Source organism: Pygocentrus nattereri, chromosome 26 (assembly GCF_015220715.1).
Source record: "Pygocentrus nattereri isolate fPygNat1 chromosome 26, fPygNat1.pri, whole genome shotgun sequence".
In the NCBI taxonomy this organism is placed as follows: Eukaryota; Metazoa; Chordata; class Actinopteri; order Characiformes; family Serrasalmidae; genus Pygocentrus; species Pygocentrus nattereri.
The window spans coordinates 16801190-16824033 of NC_051236.1; the positions used below are offsets into that span (position 1 = coordinate 16801190).

The 22844-nt window shown below is 38.4% G+C and overlaps 1 protein-coding gene across 2 annotated transcripts in view; it reads left to right on the top strand.

Annotated features, from left to right (window-relative positions):
* The window catches only part of grm2a (glutamate receptor, metabotropic 2a), a 78844-nt gene that overhangs the window by 5274 nt on the left and 50726 nt on the right, over positions 1-22844 (top strand). Inside the window, exons 2-3 of one of the 2 annotated variants that reach the window (XM_037535170.1) lie at positions 1141-1195; positions 13793-14498. In XM_037535170.1, coding sequence (XP_037391067.1) covers positions 13992-14498 — 507 coding nt within the window. In that variant the 5' untranslated portion in view covers positions 1141-1195; positions 13793-13991. The remainder of the gene's footprint in view (positions 1-1140; positions 1196-13792; positions 14499-22844) is intronic. The other variant, XM_017712653.2, reaches the window with a different exon arrangement.

The window sequence follows — 22844 nt, forward strand, 5'->3', positions numbered from 1 at the left end:
AGCAAAGGCTTCTGAGAGCTAGCAGGTGCTTTTAAACCCACTAATTAGTGGCAGAGCTTAAGTCTGCCTTCTGTTTCTCCATCAAGCATTGAGAACCAAAAAGAAAGGCATTTAGTTGAGCACAGTAAGTGTGTTTCTAATCATGTTTTTTGCTCAATTAGCCACAGATCACTTTTTATTAATCTACAACATGATTAATAGCTGCTGTTATCTTAAATAAGCACCTGAAGCCAGGCGGCGAGGGGACCCTTGATTTGTTTTAAGATGTGATCTACCTTCATATCTCATGGTCAATGATCAATGGAGCTTGATCATTTAATTTCTCTACGCAAAGTCATTCTTTTCCTTCTTAATCCATCTGGTCTGTAACAAATTGTTGTGTGGTTTAATGGGTCGAGTAGTGTGCATGAGAAATATGACAGACTGTTTAATGTGACAAATTCAATTCAAGATGTGCCCAGTGTCATCACTATCAAATGAAGCATACTTAAAGATGAAACGTCCCCATGATAGAAAACAAATGTTGTAATTTGTCCTGTGGCAGTGTTTTAAGGTGGTAGCAGAGGACGCTGATCTTGTCCTCCAGAATGCCTCTGCCACATTCTACAGCAGATGGTGTGTTTTCCTGATAAATTTCTGATGAAGAGCTAATGGGAGAGCACTGGGACTAAACAGGACCCCAAGGACTGCCTCGCTTAAGCATGGGAAAAAGTGGTGGGGGGAGAGAAAGAGGAAAAGGAAAAGCACATAGTAAACCTCAAAACCATATTGTTGCCTTTATAAAAACACTGTGTCTGTTATAGCAGCACTATGTCATTTTTTTGTTTAAATATAAATAAGTAGTTTTACTGAGTCAGAAGAAAAAAAAATTTCTAAAATATGGTGTGTGTGTGCTGCTGTGAGTCACCCTGTGAAGCCTGAAATAGTAATTTAATAGTCAGAGGCAGGTCAGATTTTTTCAGACAATGTTAAATGTCTGTACGCAGTAACACCACCTACACAAGCTCAAAAAGAAGGTCCAGCTCCATGTTGTAACTGTAGCATTACACTGATGAAGATATGATGTCAATAGCATTAGTAGATTAAGACACGTCCTTCACCAAGTTTTGACTGAGTTCTCTTTGAATACTCATTCAACAGCCTTGCAATCGGCAGATTCATCTGCTCAAGGAGGAGGTCCAAAGCACAATCCACGGTACGATGTCTTCTGTACGAGGTGTTGCGTGCAATCACATATTTCCACCAAAGAGGTCACCAAATCCCCAGAACTCTTATAGTGTAGCTTTAATGTAAAGATTTTATTCCATTATTCAAGTAATAATGGAAGATTATTAAAGATTATTATTCAAGTAATTTTGGAGCATTTCTATTGATTATTTTGTAATGAAATGACATAAAGTGCAGCTGCTGTTATTAAATAATTTCTTTTGAATAAAATGAATGCTTATAGACCGAAAACAATGGATTGATAAGTATGTGTTGTGATATCATATCTTTGCATTTTTTTTCATTTCTATTCTTAAACCATTTAAAAATAATTAAGAATACAAAAACATTTTATATTTAAATTAGCTAATAGATGTTAGTTTGGATACATTTGATTATTTTTATTTACATTAATATTAAGACTGTTTCTTTTTTTTCTTGTAATGTGACTTTTACATACATACTCTTTCTATGACACTAGAAATGTTATTGAAAATATATGTTCATGCACTTGTGTGAATTTCTGCATTATGTACATTAGTATAAATTAGAAATATAGGAGTGAGGCTGACTGAGAGCACACATGCATACATAAATCCATAATGGGACGTATCAGGCTTGCTGTAATGTGTTTAAAGGCAGAGGGAAGGCCAGCGCTGAGCGGCTGGCGGCTCTCTGGTGATTGGGGTGTGAATAATGTATAGAGTTAGTGTGGGTGGGGAACAGCAGGAAAAAGCTCACAGCCTCAGAGCTGCTGCTCCGCTAAAGCATCCATCTCTCTGCCTGACACATCACACAACTGCTAATAATGACAGAGAGAAAGAGAGAGAGAGAGAGAGAGAGAGAGAGAGAGTGCTCTGATTAAAGATGTGTTAAGACTCACAACTTTACACAACTGAACAGAGAGCTGTTATCATGTGAATAAACTCAGTCACGTCTGAAAGCGTCACTGCGCTGTGATAACACTCATTACTGTGTTCAGTGTTGAGGGTGAAAGTATGAATGTTGGAATCTTGAAGTCACAACACTGACAGAATGAACAAAGGTGTCTGTGTGAATTACTGTCTGAAAATATGTCAATGTTAACTGCACTGAATTTTATGTGAGAGTAACAAAGTCTGAATACAGAAATCTAACTGAATGGAAATATGTGGCATTTTCAATTCATGCACATGTCTTTTATTTATTTATTTTATTTACAATTTTAGAATTATTTATAGTGCTAACACTCACACATTCATATTTTGACATTTAGTGAGAGCCCATAGATAGATAGATAGATGGATAGATAGACCAAATGGCAAAGAGAGATTCATTGATAGAGAGATAAATAGAGAGAGAGACAGACAGACAGACAGACAGACAGAGATCAATAGATAGCTATGTAGACAGACTGAGCAAAAGACAGAGATAGATAGATAGACAAATACAAAGAATGAGAGAGTGACAGAAACAGAGGGAACGATAGATAGATAGATAGATAGATAGACAGACAGACAGACAGACAGACAGACAGACAGACAGAGCAAAAGACAGAGATAGATAGATAGACAAATACAAAGAATGAGAGAGTGAGACAGAAACAGAGGGAAAGAGAAAGAGAGAGAGAGCGAGACTGACAGTCCTTTAATAGCTGCTCTGGCCTTCTCTCCGATATCATTTAAATTTCAATTAACTCCACTCTTATTAACATAATGATGACCCCATCCGAAAAGGTCAGCAGACTAAATCTTTTACAATCTTTTCTGTCTGAAATGTTTATGACTTTACAGCTTTAAACTGTTCCAGTTCATCTTTTAAATTTTAAGTGTGGAAAGTTGGCAGCACTGAAGAAACAGTGGCCTTAAATTCATGTTTGAGAACCTTTTTGGAAAAATGATTAAGGTTTGACTCTTTACAAGAATATCTGTTAGAAAAAGAAAAAATAACCCCAGGTTTTGCAGTAGTTAAAATCAGCTCAGCTGTTTGTTTGACTGGTGTACTGTAAGTCTCTTTGTAGCTGGAGGTTCCAATTAAAAAGATGTTCGTCAGCCTGTGTCCTGTCAGACAGCAGTTACTCTTCTCACGTTTCTCTTTGACATATTAGCCTCAACACAGAAAAGTTTTTTTCATTGTGATGAATTATGAATAATATTCATAAAATTTCTGAACAAAACCTTAGAGGTCAATTTTTTACATTTGAAACCATGGTCTATTTATTGTGTAAAAGTTTCATAATGAATGGACCAATAGAAATGCTTCAAAATTACTTCAAATCCAATTTCATTATAAGAATGTAAACAAATGGAGCCTAAATTTGGCATTTAAAGTGGCTGGTGATTTGTAATACGGTAACCGGCTGGTGCCACTGGGACAGGCTACAGCAGAGTGGCACTTTAATTGCACATTGAGTTTCATTTAAAATCACACACTTTTCACATTTCAGCAGGCTGGCGGGGGCTTCCACGTTGTCAGCCGAAATGTTGTTTGGGGAGAAGCCTGGCATTCATTTATCCTTTTACATGTCCATCAGCCACTCCTCTTCTCACCTTCCCTGTCTCCCTCTCTCCCTTTCTCTCTCTCTCTCTCTCTCTCTCTCTCTCTCTCTCTCTCTCGCTGCATGGAGATGACCTCTCCTCCATAGAGGTTATTATCATGTAAATGTCGCTCTCCTCACCAGACAAATACTGAAAAAACCTACAGAGATTAGCATCTTGGGCAGGCCACACTTGCAGCACCTGTCGTTCCTCTCATTCATCTCTCTCATCCCTCCATTTTCTCGCTCTTATTTGCCAGCTCCCCTCTCTCCCACTGTCTTCACACTACCTGGTTGGAGCAGTCTGGGCGGCTGGCACACGAGGCTAGTGAATTAAAAAGGCCATCTGCTGAAAAAGAAAACAAGGCGAGGAGAGAGAGCATCCAAAATTTGTGCCAATTTAGACCTTAATTACAATGTTGAAATAATCTGAAGCTGTGTAAATGATGTAATTGAAGCCAACGCAGATGATTTTTACAATCTATGGCCAAAGGTTGAACATCTACATAAGACTTTGATACTTAAATAATGCTTTGTGTAAGATACTGAAGTTTTTAATAAACACTTGAACGTGCCAGAAAAGTTTCCTTTTCCCTTCAACGAATAGTTCTGCGAAGAACCATGTTTGGAAATTAAACTTGTAAATGTGAAGAACCTTAAAGTTTAAAGACACTCCATATAATGTAAAAGTTCTAGGACGAACACTTAAATTGGTAGAGAACTTACAGCAAAAGCTGTAATGCTGTGTTCACAAGTGGGTACCGGAAAGATTCTGTGTTCAAACTGCATGGTTAAACTATGGTCCGTCAGGGGTTCTTTAGCCCAGAAAATGTTTATATAAATAACCATGAACACTTAAAAACCCTTTGCATGATTAAAGGGTTTTTTGCATCGTGAAATGGTTCTTCAAACTGATGGAGAATGTATTGTAGATGGCTCTAAACGGAACCATTTTGGTGATAAATAGAACCTTTTTTGAAAAGCACACAGCACATTTTCCCACCATCTGAAGAACCATTTCCTAATGCAAAAAAAGCTTTTTATTATAAAAGGGATTCTTTGATTGTTCTTGATCCTTTATAGAAGCATTTTCTTTATTAAAGAACTCTTGAAGAACCATCTTTTTTTAAGATTGTAGGAAAAATCAATTTCAATGGCCATCCAACTCAAGAGCTCTAACTTCTCTGAGTTGCAACATGTCAACATGGCGGCGCCCATAGGACAAGAATAGCATGTTTAGACTTTTAAGACAAATTTGAGGTTTTTTTGTATGTAATATGCTACTTGTATCATTTGGCACAGGGTTTGTAATCAGACTGGGGTCATGTTTCGTGCAATATTAACAATAATTGTCATAGCCAACATTCACTTCAAAAATAAACGAATTAGAAAACAAACAGCACTTTTACTCTAAAAAAAATGAAGTCTTTTAAAGGACGTTTTAAATCTTCACAGAAGCTAAAAGTGCTAACCGTTTTTTTCCTACCACACATAATTGAGGTCACACGAAAGCATTAAGGTCGGAGGTAGGAGGCATAAATATAGCATATTACCAGTTAAAAGACATTTTGCCTACAAAATACATGAAAGCCAAGAACCATTTAGGAATATTTATTTTTTAAGAATGTGCGTCAATCCATAACAGTGTTTGGATATTAAAAATATTCATTCATTTATTCATTCATTTAAACAAATGAGAGCTAATTTATTTGTTTTCATTATTTTCATTTTGATTATTGCTCTTAGTGTACATGATGATGCCAGATTAATTCCAATAAACTGAAATATTTCAACAAAATATCTTTAAACATTGCACAAATGCATCCCATTAAATATTCCTCCTTTAAAAATCACTTTTCTGTACCCATAAAAGGCCTCTGCAACACCAAATAGGGATAGTATAGATAAATTATAATTTTCATCTTGAAACTTGTATCTCTCTTTTATCTATGAGCTCATATTAGGAGAATATATTATTATGAATATTATTATAAATATTATCAGGGAGACATTGAGTGAATTATTGTAAATATTAATAGGGAGATTGATAGTTCATCATGTTTGTTTTACAGGGATATTTAATAACCGTTTAACATATATCTGAGAGGTCAGGTGGTATGAGCAGTGCAAGCTGAAATAAAATCTACACCACTGCATTTTTGTAAATGAGATGAGTGATTATGAAGCTGAAAGAACTTCCACATCATTTCTTCTGAAACTGTACTCCACGCCAAGAACCGTTTATGAAGTTTTAATTAATGGTGAAGAATGTATTGCAAGAAGCATCTCACTGCTCAAAGTTAATTCTGCCTACTCCAGCCCATAATCCATGATGGCAAAGATATTGCATCCCACTACAGCATGTATAGCCCACCAATGAGCAGAAGGAGGAGAGAGAGTGTGTTTGTGTGTGAGCCAGAGACAGAGAGGAAGAATGAAAGAGTGAGATATATAAGATCTAGCGTACTTGTTCATCTCTGTGAGGCCCATCCTCGCACTCATTAGGGTCTTCTCCCTACCCTTTGTTTCCATGGAAACTTGTCAGACAAGAAGAAGGGAGAGAGAGAGAGGGATGGGGGGCAGTTGAGCAGAGGATAAGAGGGCCAATCTGGCCTGAGAACATAGGAGTAGAGTCCAGTGGGGATTGCGGGGTAGCTTGTGAAAACTGGCTATATCTTTTTACAGAATGAGTCTCCTGAACTGCCTCTCTGTAGGGTTAATGCAAGCTTCCCTTCGGAATTTTAAACACTATATGAGCCCATTGTGCCTACAAAATAGACTTATGGGATATTATCCTATCTATGATTCTTTGGCCTAATCCCATTTCTTATTTTTACCCCTACCTCTTGTTTTCAAGAGTCACTTTGCCTCTTAGAAGTGAGTAATTTTTTTCTCTTCCCCTACGAAACGGGAGAAAAAAAGAACATTACTTCATTAACAGGCAACTAAAGGTTCTCTGTGGGTAACCCTGCCAATGTGCAGTGCTGGGTAAACTTTAGGGAATCATACGCCTTCAAAGGGGGAGGGGTGGGATTCTTCAGTGATATGAAGCTGAAGTCAGCTATTCGCCAGCTTCTCATTCAAACTTTCCTGATCCACATGAAATGGAGCAGCAGTTACATGGCTGTTGGTACTGCTGGACTATATAAGGTGGAATGGGAAATTTAGCTAGCTATACATGGACTGCATTTCCCATGAGCCTGTGCACAGAGACGTAAAGATGTGGTGGAAATTATGGATTGAAACCTCTAAGCCATAGCTGTTTAAAAATGATATAGACAATTCATCCCAGTCCAGACATTAAAGGAGACGTCTTCTGGCACCTTTATTTTTAAGAGGGATACATGGCTACTAAAACTGTGCCTTAAATATACTTCCAAAAAATGCCAGTTGTGGAAAAGGTGTCTAAATATTTCTTTGCCTAGATGTGTTGTTCTTGAAGAAATTGGTTTTATTATTTATTGCTTTTAATTGGCATTGAACATTTACATTATGTGAAGGTTAATTAACTTTTCACCCTTAAATCCCAGGCTTATTACATAATAAGGCTTATTATTCAGTAACTATAGTATGTATAGAGGGGCTTCAATGCAAACTGGCCATTTCAGGGGTTAAAACGGTCTTCTCCCACATGCATTTTAATTACAAAGATGGTGCTGTAATGAATGAAAAGGTGTTGGCATTACTCAAAGAACCTTAATGGCAATCCAGCAATTCAGCTTTGGTGATTGTTGTACCTGCAGTTCTGTGCAAAAGTCAGAGACAAGCTTTATTTATTTAATATCTATATTAATATGTATTTAATATCTGGGCAAAATGGTTATTAACAGCACAGTTTATTATTCAGCATCTGAAAAAGAGCAGAAATCATGAATTTAACAGATGCTAAAAAAGTAAATATCTTTTTTCCCTGCAACTGACCTTTGCTTTTATTACAGCTTCTATTCTTTTTTTCCCCACTTTCAAAGATCAATCTTAGAAGTTGGTTATATGTTCTGTTTTTCACAATCCAAATGATCCTGAACACATTTGATGATATTGAAATCTGGACTCTTCTTGAGAAATGAACAACTTGTGTTTAATATCCTTTCTAGTAATTAAACAATTAAAGGACAGTATCACACATCTGCAGAGAACTGAACATTGTGAAACATTAAAATGGCTTTCACCCTGTGTTACTGAACAGCCTTAATAGTGCTCACGGCAGGCTTCATGCATTTCCTCTTGTTTAAGGCATTCTGGGACACCTCAGTGCATTTAGAACCTTCAGTGCTTGTTTGTAGTGTCAGGGTCACTTACATTGTACAAAACTCCTGCTGTGCAAACATCTGCCAAATCTGCATGCAACACATGGGAAGCCTTTAGAAACTAGACACCCATTTAAAGTCTGATTTCTGTTTTTACCTCTAGTCGATGATGTGTGCTTTTGGCAATGTCATCAATATTCCCATGCTCTAACATCCCAGTGGTCAACAAACAGGGCCATCAGTGCACTGACAGTGATGAAATCCAATGAATAGGCTTACCACGACATTGAGTGATGCTGCCGTGGGATTGCCTTGGGTGTCATGTGATTATTTGCAGGAAAAGGGTCCAAGATGTGAACTTGTGGTCTTGAAAGGCCAGCAGTGGTTGGTAACTGATCTGAAAGAATGCTTTTTCAACTGAATGTAAAAAGAATAAACAATTGCTTATAGCTGGAATATTTAAAAGACCCATGAGAAAAAGCTAAGTGGGACATTTCTGCAGACGTGGAGGGACGTGGAAGAATCAGTAGTCAAGTCAAAGTTCTGGGTGCTTATTAGTTAATGTTTAACTAAAGGGACATCTTCTACCTGTTCCTCATCACCATTGTTCAAACATTTCTTTCTTCTCTCATGTTTCATTAATAAGCATCACTGGTGGATGACATATCAGACTCAGTGGAAAAGTGGCTCTCATCCATAGCTGCAGGTGTTCAGGTTTGGATCCCTGCATGGTGCACAGAAATAAGATTAAATGTCCTACAGATTGTAATATCCCTGCCTTGCCTCCCTACTCTGTTATTGCACTCTCAAATAAGGCAATAATCCTGAAGATGTGATGAAAAGATTATATGTCATTAAAGTTCCATCTTCTAGATTAAGGTTAGAGGGATCCTTCAGCGCAGTGTGGAACCGTATACATTGGAGATTCTTTTCAAACCTTCAATGAAAGTGTTAATAGCAAAAAATAGTCTTCTGCAAGAACACACAGAAGACCCCCAAAATGATTCAATTTGTTCAGTCATTGCAGCGAATTTGCATAGATGAACATGAACACCACAAAGTTACTTTAAAGAGTCCTATCGATGGATAAAAGTTTACGTGACAAGCTTTCATCTACAGCAGCGGTTCTCAAAGTCCCCCTCAGACATTCAACATCCTGCTGCGTACCCCCCTTTCCATCCTGATGTAAGCGCGAACATATATTTCCATGATGTGAATGTAAGACATTTAGACTTCCCTGCTCTGCACCACTGATTGTGTATATCACATTAACCCATCCACTCAGTGTTTAACAGTGCTACAAACTCGAAGAAGCACTCACTACAACTACAAACTAAACCTTGGCTGTGAAAACAAGCTAATTCTAGGACACAACTTATCATACAGGCCTTAATGACAGTTAAAGGATGTTCACTTCATTCATCCAGACAGCGCACGATTAACTGAAATAACGCTACAGTCATTAATTTCTCCTGGGCGCATGGCAGTCAGAAGGGTCTGGAGTGAAACATTTTCTTCTCTAATACAACCTTTTATAATAAAAAAACAACATACTGAACTATTAGAATGTGAGTTTGCCATGTGCTGGAGGCTGTTTTTATCGCTCGTTTCAGAGAAGTACCTGTGTAATTGAGAGGCCAGCTGATTAAATTAAATTAAATGACTATTGAGGTCAGAATTTTTTGACTACTCCCAAAATCATTTGACCGCTTGGGGGAGCATACCACACTTTGGAAATCACTGATCACTGACTGCTCCAGGAACATTTGTTCTTCTTAAAAATAACTAAATAATGTAAAGATAAATAATAAATAAATAATAAAAAGATTGTCAGATATTTTCAGCCTGAAGTTTGTCGAGCAATTGAAAAAGAACATGTTGTGAACACTGTGTTTGTTTGTACTGGCCTCACTCCAATTCCTGTCTGATTGTAAACATGTCTGTTCTTTGTTAGTTTTCTGCCCTGACTGGGGTTCAGTATAATAGGGCTATAGGCAAGACCATCTTTATCTTGTCAACAACTATGACCATGCAGTATTTTAAAGGGATGGCCGGTGTGGCACTTGGCTTCCTGAAATCTGACTGGCCATCTCAAAAATTCAGTTGCATCACTGACTTCCACCTTACTGGAGAAGGTGTTTGCAACCTTTAAGAGGAGAGTTGTTCCGCCGATATCAGAATAACTCACTATCTATTCCCCATCCCCATTTACACCCCACCCCTCTGCCCCGCTGTTCTGTTCCAAATTTCCAACCTGTACATTTTTTCTTCATTGAGGTACAAATAATGTAAATGTACCCTCAAAGATACAACAGTGGTTTTAAGGTTCAATTCTACACCTTAAATATGTTTTAGGCATTTATACCTTTTAAAAACCTAATGCTAAACAGAACACTCAGACGAGATGGGGTGTGTGGAATCAATATATCTTAAGAGATACAAATTTAATGGATTATGGTCCAATTATGTTCCCTGACTGAAAGTACTCAGATGTACCCTTGAGGGAACCACCCCAGTGACAAGAGGGGAACTGCCCCAGTGACAGTTTCATACCTTTATTCCTGAAAGTGTTTTCAGAAGACAGTCGTGCATCAGATCATCCGCCATGCTTGAGTATGAGTCACTGTGTGATAATGACAGTTGAATGAAAACATAAATATAGTTATTCACTATAGAGGGGAACTGTAGTTTGTCTTGCTGAACTACATTCCGTAAGACTAATGGCCAAGGACAAATTCTAGGTCCAAGAAAAAGTCAAAGATGATAGAAAAAAAGTCTGGACTACAGCACTACAGTGCGATATGCAAACTGTTAACTCTAGCTAAGGCATATGCAGTAGTGGGCTGAATATTATCATCAAAATATTAAATAAGGCTAAATTTTGTTGACTTTTTTCAGCTACACTTAACAAATGTGTTTTGAATTTTCAAGATCCAAGTGTGTCAGTTTCAAAAAGTAGTATCGCTACAAGAAGTAGTCTTGATGTAACATATTTTATTTATTTGCATTTAATGTTCATTCAAAATCATTTCCTACAGTGCACATCAAAAATAAAATGAAAAAACTACATTTTCTAAAATTTGGTGGAGCTGCAGTGTGCATGATAAAACATTTGGGTGATCATGCTCCCCGAAATATGTGAGTTAAAAAAAGTTTTAAGAAGCTGTGAAGAGCGTACTGTGCATTGATGTGTATAAACCCTGTGATTCTTAATGTTTATGAAGCTGTGTCTATGCATCAAATAGCTAGAATTATTAAAACAATGACAAAATAACTTTTTATCTCCCAAATTTTGTGAAAAACAGTTTAACTCACTAAAATGAATCTGCATGGGTCTTAGACTGTGCAGTCAGCTAAATTTAACTTTCTAATAATAATAACTTTATAAAAATAGTCAGCTAAGTTTATAATAAAATGTGTGTTCCTTTGTGTTGGCACTGCTGTTCAGATGAGTGAGAGAAGAGACATTATGTGAAATTAAAGCACTATATTGTGGTTGTCATTTCAGAACGATGTAGAATATAGTGGCTGTGTGAATAAGGGAACAAATGTCTTACATTACGCAAAGAAATAAATATGTTACAGACAGTCCTACGCAGAAACCATCAGGTGGATATGAGTTTACACTCTGTAATTACATCACTGACTGTACCTCTAGGCTACATTCAGCACTTCTCCCAATGTGTGATATTAGTGTCTACCCTGTATGTGAGGGAGGAGGCAGGGGGCAAGGGTGGTGGGGACATGGGAGGATGTGGTGAGGGCCGAATTATATGAGGAAAAAAAAGTGTATTATTAATATTATTATTATTTCAGTCCTTTTGAATTTGAAGTGTGAGTTCTTTTTGAACAAGTTTTCAAAATCTTTTTTTTTTCAAATCAGGCTTTCTCTCTTTCTTTCTATTCTAACTGTAGCATGTAAGTCTTTGTGCATGTGTTTGTGAGAGCGTTTGCGTGTGTGTTGTAGTGTGTTTGTCTGTGCAGCAGCTGTTGGTTTGAGAACTATTGGATGATGAGACTCTACATGAGTTCAGGCTGAAGCGAGCAAGCTTCACACTACAATAGTCACACTGTCCCTGGGGCTCAGAGCCAGACACACACACACACATACACAGACTTGAACAAAACCCCTGATGAACTGGAGGGGAGCCCAGGGGAGAGGGGCCGTGGGGATCCAGCATACCGTCCTCATCAGCCTTTCAATACAGTGCTGAATTATCCAGAATATTTAACCATTGCAGCTTGTGTAAAATGTTGCAAGTAAACTGAACTTCAACTTTCATTTAAATTCATATTCCCTGAAGCAATTTGGTGAAAATAAAGAAGAAAGTGTAAATTTAACGTTCATTTAAATCTGTTTACACAGATTTACACCTCTACAACAATGTTAATTTCTGCTAGCACCTTTATTAGATACTAGTAGTTTGTTAGCACTAGGCTAACAGCGAATAGCATGTGGCTGTTCTAAATGAATTAAGTTAATGCAGACGTTTGAAACATTCTATGTTTTATTTGAGGCCTGTAACAGATGTTAACATATATTTTACTGTGTAGCGGTTTTGCAGGGACTCTTAGTGTCTTGGCACAGAGCTGCTGCTGTTTTTTATTGCTAGCAACTGACTGAAATGCATTGGTCAGACTTACACTTGAAATTGCAGTCAGTGATGTTTCTAAGACATTCAAAAGGCCTACGGGGACCATTTTTCTCACAAAATGAGTCAAACTCAAACTAAATCAAAATGTGATTGGATGATTCCAGTGTCAGTTCTTAATTATGTCTTAATTATGCTAGTATTTAATCTGAAACATTAGGCCATCAGTTCAGCTCCTGAAGTCCTAACTAATGGGACAGCTAGTTTGACTGTATCAACTTAGATACCACATTAGGAGGAATCCTGATTGGATAAATATCTACTGGGATTTTCAAGAATTTAACCCTTTAGTTTTCACCCAAAACTTGACAATGAAATAAGGGTAGTGCTACAATATGTGAAGAGGTTAGCTACAACAAGCATGGTTGGTTAAATTATTTTAATACTTTTATATGTTTTATTATATTTCACACTGAGCATTAAGCTTTCTCTGTAGACAGGAATCTATCAACACTATATGACCGAAAGTATGTGGACGTCTGACCATCACACCTGTCCGAGCTTGTTGGACATCCCATTCAAAATATGTCTGTGGGGATTTGCGCGTATCTAGTCAAAAGAGCATTTGATCTTAGCTATCGTTGCTCCTAAATGCTTCCATGTCACAGTAATAACACTTAGAGTTGACTGGGACAGATCTAGCAGAGCAGATATATAACAAACATTGTTTTAAAATATATTTTATGTTTGTGTGGCACAAACATTGTTTACAATGTGAACATTTGACAGAGGTTTGCCATGAAACTGACATTAATTTGCAAGTAATACAGGATGCACTGATAGCCACTTACAGTTTATTTTGTTTGTCTTACACACAAGAGCGAGATTGCATGGGTAGGCTACTGCATGCAACATTGAATCTTGAATGAACTGAATTAAATGAATTGAATGTGTTTCATCAGTCTGGCTTAAGTACTCCTGCTCTTGGTTACTACACGCATAAGGAAGGTTTTTATTTTTTAATCAACCTTCAATTTTGTATGATCAGCTAACAAAATGCACAAATAATCAGAGCTCAACAGAACCTTTCTCACTGGAATGGGGTTAAGGCACTATGTCCCTGAGTGTGCTGTGTCCTCTTTGGAAAAAAAGCAAAAAAAACAAACTTAAGACAAAGCTTCTTTTGTTTTTCTATGCTGCGGCCTCTGAATCTCTCTGTGTTTCATCCACAGACTCTGATCTCGGCAAAAGCTCAACAAGCTGAGGATGGCGCTGATGCTGGGCCTGGCCTGTGCCTGACCACAAACACAGTGTCCGTGCCATCTGCTCACACGTCGCCCTCAGCGCTGTCCCCATCCCAGAAAGGAGAGATCAGAGGACAGACAGAGAACAGCAGAGCTTGAGAGAGTCCTGCCCTCGTCTGCGGACGCCATGGCTGGGAGGTCGCCGCGGCTGCGGGGTCACGGACTCTCCTGGCCTCTCCATCTCCTCCTCCTGCTGCTGCTAGCCAGGAGCCCCCAGGCTCTTGCTGTTCCTGGCTACAGTACTGACTCCTCCAAGAAGGAGATAACTATAGAGGGAGACCTGGTGATCGGAGGCCTGTTCCCCGTACACCAGAAGGGCGAAGGTGTGGAGGACTGCGGTCGAATTAATGCCCAGAGGGGCATCCAGAGGCTGGAGGCCATGCTGCTGGCTCTGGATGAAATCAATAAGGATGACAGAATCCTGCCTGGTGTAGTGCTTGGCGCCCACATCCTTGACACGTGCTCAAAAGACACTTATGCGCTGGAGCAGTCATTGGAGTTTGTGCGGGCTTCACTAACCAAGGTGGACGATAGCGAGTATACCTGCCCGGATGGATCCTATGCCATCCATGATGATGTCCCCCTCGCCATCTCTGGTGTGATTGGGGGGTCCTACAGCGATGTGTCAATACAGGTACAGCTTCTGTTTTCTAATAGTGTTTTCCAGTTGATGCAATTGATGGTAATTTTGTATAAAGTCTGTTTCACATTTAAACATATCAATCCACACGAATAGGAAAACTGAAAGGGTTCCATTTTAGCCCAAAGCTAATCAATTCACAATTTGAACTAACCCATATTGTTCATTTGTTTATTTGTGTGTATGTTAATGTTTTTGGGACAGATAGACACTTGCTGCCCAGATAAATAGCTTTACAGATCATTTTCTCAGACATGTGAGACTTTTTGCATAGTAGCATGTATATTGAAATATCAATGTATTTATTTACAATAAGAAGTGATTCCAAACCGATGTATCATGTGTGACACCAGCTAGCCTATTTAATTATGTTGCCCTTCCATGAAGTATGGCAGTACTGCAATGAGCTCAGTCACTCCAACATTTCAGCGTAATTTTCAGTTCTTTCCATACAATATTTTAAATACCTGGACACTAAAATTTAAGCTCAGTGATACATTTAATCAGCTGAAACGATAAATGTAAGTTTTTATGCACAAAAGATGGTTTACAATCTGATGTAAGATGCACTACGAAGCTAAACCTGGACTATGTTTGTAAGCAAATACTGAACGTGTCAATGTTAATGAAATCAGTTCACTAGAGTCTGAAAATCTATGACAGAGATCGTCTTGGGAGATGATGGATGAATTAGATATTTCCTGAAGGAGGGTAACAGCCATAGCCAGCTAGTAAACTAGAGAGATCATGTAATTAAAGGAGGCTAAAGAAAGACCTGCTACTCTGTTGCTGAATTAGCAACATTCTTTTCTTTTCTCTCAGATCCCTTCTTCTTTCCTCTTTTCATCCATTTTGCAGTTGTGAACACAAATCTTGATGCTGTAGGCTAGTTGCATAAGTAAGCTGACTCGCCAGCAAGTTCTACTGGCTGGAAAATCTCCTGGGGGCCGATTAATCAAAACTAGAGGGCCAGTCACCTCAGGCATCTCTTCACCATGAGCCATGGTGCAACTGACTATAACCCCGTTATAGTCATGTAGATTTTTTTACTCCAGTTAAAATCACTTCTGGTTTTCATGTTCACTGCACAAGCCAGCACAGTATAATGCATCCTTTTAAAAGAACAGTGACATAGTTTTCCCCTTATCCCAAATGTACTCAGTCAGCCAAGACATGTTTTGTGTCTTCGTATACCCCTACCATTAGCATTGTGCAAACTGTATGCACCAAAGCACATCAGGTATTTAGTGTCTTTCTACAGGCCCCCCTTTTCTGTGGTCACAATTGATGTGAATATTTAACTAATATAATTAAACAAACACATTTTCCCTGTTACTCTGTTAACAGGTTAAAATCATTGGTTGTCTGTATGTAAAATGTTGTGAGTCTGCATTAAGTTGCCAGCAAGCAATGAGGGGGGAGGACCCAAAACAGTCTATACCTCTACACAAAGATTCAAACTTCAGCTTTCAACTTGCTCATGAACAAAATATCCAGTTTGCTTCAAGTTTTACATTTTCATCACAATATGGGTGGATGGATGGATGGATGGATGGATGGATGGATGGATGGATATATTTCATTAATATTATTGAAGAAAAAAAATACAGAGGTCACCTGAGGGTCCTCCTTCAAACCAGGTGGAAATTGAATTATAAGGCTATTGTGAAAAATAGTTTTTAGAGCAATTTAAACAGTGGGCAACTGTACATACAATATTCGGGCTTCAGATTGGCTGCTACTATTGCTTTTAAGCTGTGTGTTCATTTAGATATGAAGTTGATGTAGCAATGCTAAAAAAGCGTCAGACAGAAAGTGTCAGACAACCCAAAAAAAGATGCTGATGCTGGCCTGTAAGGATATTAATTTTGGCCCATAAGAAAAAAAATCTTACTTATTTTTCTTTTCTAATTTTATTTTCCAAGTGCTTTTAATAAAATATTGTGTAAAAAAACTTGTAACAGCAAAAATGTGTCACTAAATGTAATGCAGATGTAGCAAAGTGTTTGTAGATAGGAATTACAAGCTAATAGAGCATTGATGGATCTATGGTAGATGGATAGTTGTTGATCAACTGTATTTGAATTAAAATGAGTTTTGGCAGAACTACTTGTTTAAAACTTTTATCTTTGAAAGGGAAATTTGATGATAAGCACATATAAGCTCAGAACACAAACACCATGCTAATGAGATTAAGCTATGTATGGGGTGGTGATTGGGTACCTGTTCTCCATATGCTCAACCCATCCAGTACACTGCCAGCCATGTGGCGAACCTCTGTCTTCTCTGACATCTCATGGTGGTGGAGGGGCTGTCAAGAGCAGACGTGCTGCAGATGGTGGCTTTAAGGAGAAATGATATTATAAATGGTGACAGCTTGATTACACCCAGCTCTGCTCTCTTTGTGTGTTTATGAGAGAGAGAGAGAGAGAGAGGGGGAGAGAGAGAGAGAGACCGAGAGAGACCGAGAGAGACCGAGAGAGCTGGAGAAAGAAAAATGCTAATTGGGTGACATTGTGTATTGGAATGCACTGAAAGAGAACTTCTTCAGACAATATGAAGGTTAACATCTTTCTCCACTCATTTGCTCTTCACATCATTGTTTCAGTTTTCTTCAGTCATTCTCTGCACTCAACATTTATGTTTGCTGTTTACTTCATTAAAAAGAGTCTGCAGTTAGTATTTGTCTTTAAGGTCTACACTGAACTAGATCAAGATTTGACTAGATCAAGCTACACTCTTGGTGCTAAACATTGCCAAATGGTTCTTGGCTGGAAAGTATGGTCCTGAAAGCAAGTTCTATTTGTTGTAGAATTATCACAAAATGAAAGATGAAAGGTTAATGAAAGAATTTAACAAATTCTTTAAATAACATGGAACCTGTAGAACGATTCTGACCTGTAAGGATATTTGATTTGGCCCACAAGAAGGTTTCCTAACTTTCTCCCTCAGTCAGTGTGAGGACATGTTATTATCCTGTTTATTTTTCTTTAAAATTTTTATTTTTTCTTTTAGCAACAGAACATATAGTATAATAATAGTATAATATAGTATAATCTAAATAAAATGCAGACGCAACAACACATGCAGCAAGCAATTACAAGCTAATAAAGCATAACAGGTAGTAGTACACAGACAAGAGATTTAGAGATCACCAGTGTGAGAATCATCATTTCATTGAAGGTAGAGGAAAGTGCTTTGTATGTACAGAAACCATTGGAATATTTTAATAATGTACTTTCTCCATGTATCCTTGTAACACATAGAATAGAAAGTGAACATGTTGCTAACTATTTTTTTAACCCTCACCATAATTATTACACCCCAAGACACAAGGTTTGGTCAGCTGTGCTCTATGGCATTGTTACAAAGAAGCATTGTTGGCACCTTAATTTTTTAAAGGAGTTTTGCCGATTCTCTGAGTACTTTGGGCATTTTTACACTGTACATAGTAGTGAAAGAACCAGAAAACTGAGACTGTGCATGTCCAATGTCCACTGGACATTAGTACAATACCAAAGGTTCCAGTCTTGTGTTGTTCGATAACTGCTCCGGACGGGTACCAACAGAACCTATTGGTTCACAAGGGTGATGTACTCTCTTTGGCAATACTTGGAGTTAATTATGGGGAGTAAAATCTTCAACTTTGGTGCATCTAGAGGTCAGTGTCGACTCTGGGTTAGTGACTCTGAGAGTCTAAATACTTTGAGAAGACATTTCAACTGTATATATAATTGGCTTGAGGGATATTTTGCTTCCCAATTTAGTGGATATTGTCTTATTTTATCTACCATGATTAGCTACAAAAATGTGCTTTTCAATAAAAATGATTAGTTTGCAAAATGATTATTGCAGCATTATCAATATCAATGTCACTTCTCAATGTTAATTTTTTACATTAATATATTAGCCTTATTGTTGAAATAAAATTTAGCATTCCACCATGCTACATGTTAAGTACAGTTGTAGTGGAAGTATGAAATCGTTTACAACAATGGGCTGCAAACATTAAATGCACCAAGACAGCCCAAACATGTTTGGCACATTTTACCTGATGGTCCAATTCACTTGACTTCAACTTAACTAGCAAGCTAGGTAGCTAGCCAAGTGAGATGCTTCAGAGTGGCATAAAATGACCGAAAAGACTTTGAATTGTTTATTGTGGTTATTAAGATGCTTCCATCAGTCTCAAGCATGAACTAGAGATAGAAATGTTGAAATTGCTTTACATTTTTATTGTTTGCACAAGGTACTTCACTCTTGATAAGAGTGTCTGCTAAATAACTCAATGTAAATATTGATATTAATGTAAATGTAGGAATATTTTATGCACAATGATTCTATCACTGATGATCTAAAGTAAGAGCAGTTAGCTATAGCAGTGCTGATTAGAGACAGCCTAATAGTGCTGTATGGTTAGCTAGGTGCCTGATTTAGTTGTCGTCCTTTGTGGGTTCTGTTAAGAGCAGGGCTGTAAAAATGGCAAAAAACTGTTGTGTAAGCTTCAGTTAGACAATGGGGCAGTGTGTGTTTACAGGGAGAGATCCGTGGCATCTTTCTCTGGGCTTTAGGAGCATAATTACTGCAGAGCCTGAACACAGATGCAGGGGTGCATAAATAATGCACAGAGAGAGAGAGGGAAAGAAGGAGAGAGAGGGAGATGGAGATGGAGAATATCTGTGAAATATTATTTGATAATTATACCGAGGCCCTTCCTAATTGTCTCTCCTCTTCTCCTTTGTCATATTCACTCATTCATTATTTGTTCCATCTTTTTTATTACTACTGTCTTCTTGCCTCTTACAGAATCTTCTTCTCTCTCTGTGTCTCTCTCTCTGTCTCTCTCTCTCTCTCTCTCTCTCTCTCTCTCTCTCTCTCTCTCTCTCTCTCTGTGACTAAGAAGTGCTGGTACAGTGCTGCTGGAGGATCATGCTGCTCACTTGTTGGCTGAAACTTAGAGAGCTGCAGAAGCTCTCTCCATTAAAGCACATCTCACATCAGGGGATTCCCTGTTACTATGGCAATGCCTACCACTTAAGACCACAACATCATGCTTCTTAATCTGTTATCTCCACATACACTCACACACACACTCACACACAAGCTTTAGCAGCTTTAGCATTACTTGCACAGGTGAGAACTCACTGAGCTCACTCTGTAGCTGAGCAGCTCCAGGTTCCTACAGGTCCTCACTGCTTTATTGCGTTATTTATGGATGGATGAAAATAGGGGGCTCAGATTTAGAAAGAGCAATCAGTACAAAAAAAAAAAGCTTTCGGGACAGTCACAGTAGGGTAGGGATGATGAATGAGATGTAATTTCAGATTACCGATGGTCTGTAGCCTGTCTCATAAAAACGTGCATGCCCTTGGATAGCAGATGGTTTAGGGCCTTCTCTCCCAAAGTGTTTGTCCAGCCACATCTGCCACCTGAGTGTTCATTGAAGCTGTCCACTGATGATGTGCAATTTGCACCACTGGGCAAAAGTCAGAGACCACCCTTTATTTATTTTATTTTCAGTCAAAATGGCCAAAAGTACAAGTTGTCCATTTTTCAGGAGAAATCTCAGGAATATTTTTTCACACTTCCAGAGTTTAGTCTTAGAAGTTGATTGCATTTTCAGCGTCTCTTGATACAAGTTAAAACATTTAATGATGTTGAGGTCCAGACTCTTGGGGGGCCAATCATTTGGTCTGAGAACACCAGCTTCTGATCTTTCTAGTAGAAACATTAAGATCTCGTTATAATATCTGATAAAAGCAGACTGGTATAGTTCAGAAGTTGTGATGGAATGTTATTTTGAACTATGATAGCAAGAGGACTGGCATGTCATCTCTTTATTTACATATACACTGGATGCAGCCATTCTAGTGGCTACTAGCCAGAAACTATTTTCACTGTAAGAGTATTTCCTCACACAGTTAAGTCAGTGCCAGCTTTAGCAAAAGTGCAGCTTTCAGATACGTGAAGGGATGACTCTGTTACATTTACAGATATGTATGTAAAGATAAAAGATATTTTAAACTTAGGGAATCATAAATCTGTAATCATAAAATGACCTTAAATTTGTTATTACTAACTTAGTTCTTAGGGCCCCCAACACAGGGTGAAACAAAAATGTGACTATGTACAGGAGCGACTTGGAAACCACTGCCTTATACAATCATTAAAATACTATAATGTGCAAAGTTAACATCCTTGTCCATAAGTCATCCATTATACATTATAAATGTACATTTCAGTGTCCAACAACATTCATTCATCTCTGATACATCCCTGAAACATTCCTACATCTGACTAATCTGTTTGTGATAATCTAGCTCTGTTAGTGCACACGAGGGGGTTCAAGTCTACTAATACCAGTCAGGTCTGGTCATATAAGGTCTCAGAGCTGCAGGTGCAGGTCAGGTTTGGACCTCAATTTCAAGCCCATGCAGAAATGTAAATAGTATTGTTTGCTTTATTACACCGAGCTCTTCATGCTTAGCTTCATTGCTAGGCCAGCGTTAACATGTGTCTGAGTATTCCATCCACATTGCTTAATCAGTCGTGTTCAGGACTGTGTGAAAGGTTATTCTGTCAGGTCTCCTTCTGAGAGAAAACACCAGGAGGTTGTGTCTGTCTGCGGGTGAGAAGAATTAGTGCTCTACTTCTTAGAAAAACGTCCGCTTATTGCCATAGTGACTGGACGGAACACAGACTAGCCTTTTATTAGATGTGCATGAGCTGCGAGTCTGCTGTTGTTGACCATGTGTTCCAGCTGGATATGGAGCCAAACATAGGCAAAGGATGATGATGTTGTGTGGCGTGTATGTGTGTGTGGGCAGAGTTCATGACGTTAGCAAAGGCTCTGTTCTGTCACTCCCATCTGCAGGGGTACAGAGAGTCTGTCACACATCCAGATAGAAGCTCCATCTTCTTCTCTTGAACAAAGGCTTCAGCACTGTTGAGGTCGTCATTCTGTTCAGACCAACAGTAAGAGGCTTACAGCTACAGAAAGCTGACAACAGAGAGTGTGTAAGGTAACAACGCACTACTCTGTGTTGCTGATCTAAAGGTCATTTGAGAAATCTGCATCACTACATGCATTGTGCATCCGCAATAAACCATTAGCCAAATACATCACCATCTGCAGTTGTGATCTGTAAAGATCAAGGGCATTAGGCAGATAGCACAGATGAACCTCTGACAAACTCACACCAAAACTCAGAAACCAAGTAAACCAAGTTCTGCTTTTAGTTCCCAGCCATAATTCAGCTTGACTTATCTCTATTCATTAGACTATAGTATATCATACTTCACATATGTGTAGATTTTGATGGATTGCAATGAATACCAAAATGTAGAGATGCACAAAGATGATTTCAGAATCATATTGGTATCAGCAGATAATTAAGTAACATTTTTCTGTAGGACTCCTCCACCTAAATCAAATATTTTTCTCTTTAACTCTGTGTGCCAGGCGCCCGTCCCCTGGGTTCCAATGGTGGCCATAAGAGCAAGCAAACCCTGAGCACAGATGACTGTGATGATAAGGATGATAACTGTGAGGGCCCAAGTTTACTGCTCCATCCCTACCCTATTCCACAGCTCAGCCACTGGAAAGGTTTGTTAGAGTGGCATTGCTGTCGTAGAGGAGATGACACTTATAAGGGAGTACTTGTGGTTATCATCCTCCCCACATGGTCCTTGCAGACTGTCATCTATGCTCAGGGTTCAGGCCCTGCCTTCCTGCGGGCTCTGGCAGCTGTCATCAGTGCCCAAGTAATGGACACCTGGCAAATTCTGTTATCAGATTCACTAGAACATGGATGGCTCTCTTTGTGTGAAAGGTGAAGCTGTGTTGCTAGCAAGCAATGAGGAGTGAAAGGGGAGGAGTAAAAAAGCCTTATTGTGAAAACTGTTCACACTTCCCCACAAACATGGCTGTGCTGAGATAAAATGGACAACAGAACTGATGTTTTCCAACTAAATGAGCCCAAAGTTTTAATTCTTATATTTTCCGTACGTTTACGTATCAGCATCGGTGGATTTGTACGTGAAAAATATTTATACATATCAGCATCAACCTCCAATTCCCACATCAGTGCATCGTTATAAAATGGTTAAGGTTTAATAAAGTCTTTGACACGTACAAATTGGTTTTCCATACTTCTGACACACTTCAACTTGGTTCTACACTAACAGTAGTGTATGATGCAGCTGTAACAGTGACGCCACATCTTCTGTCTTTACATCTTGTCTGCAACCAGTCTGTTTATTTTGATGCAACTTGTCATCATGGTTTAATTTAATTTTGCTGCAGAAGCAAATCAATCATTTAATCATTTTAAAGAATGA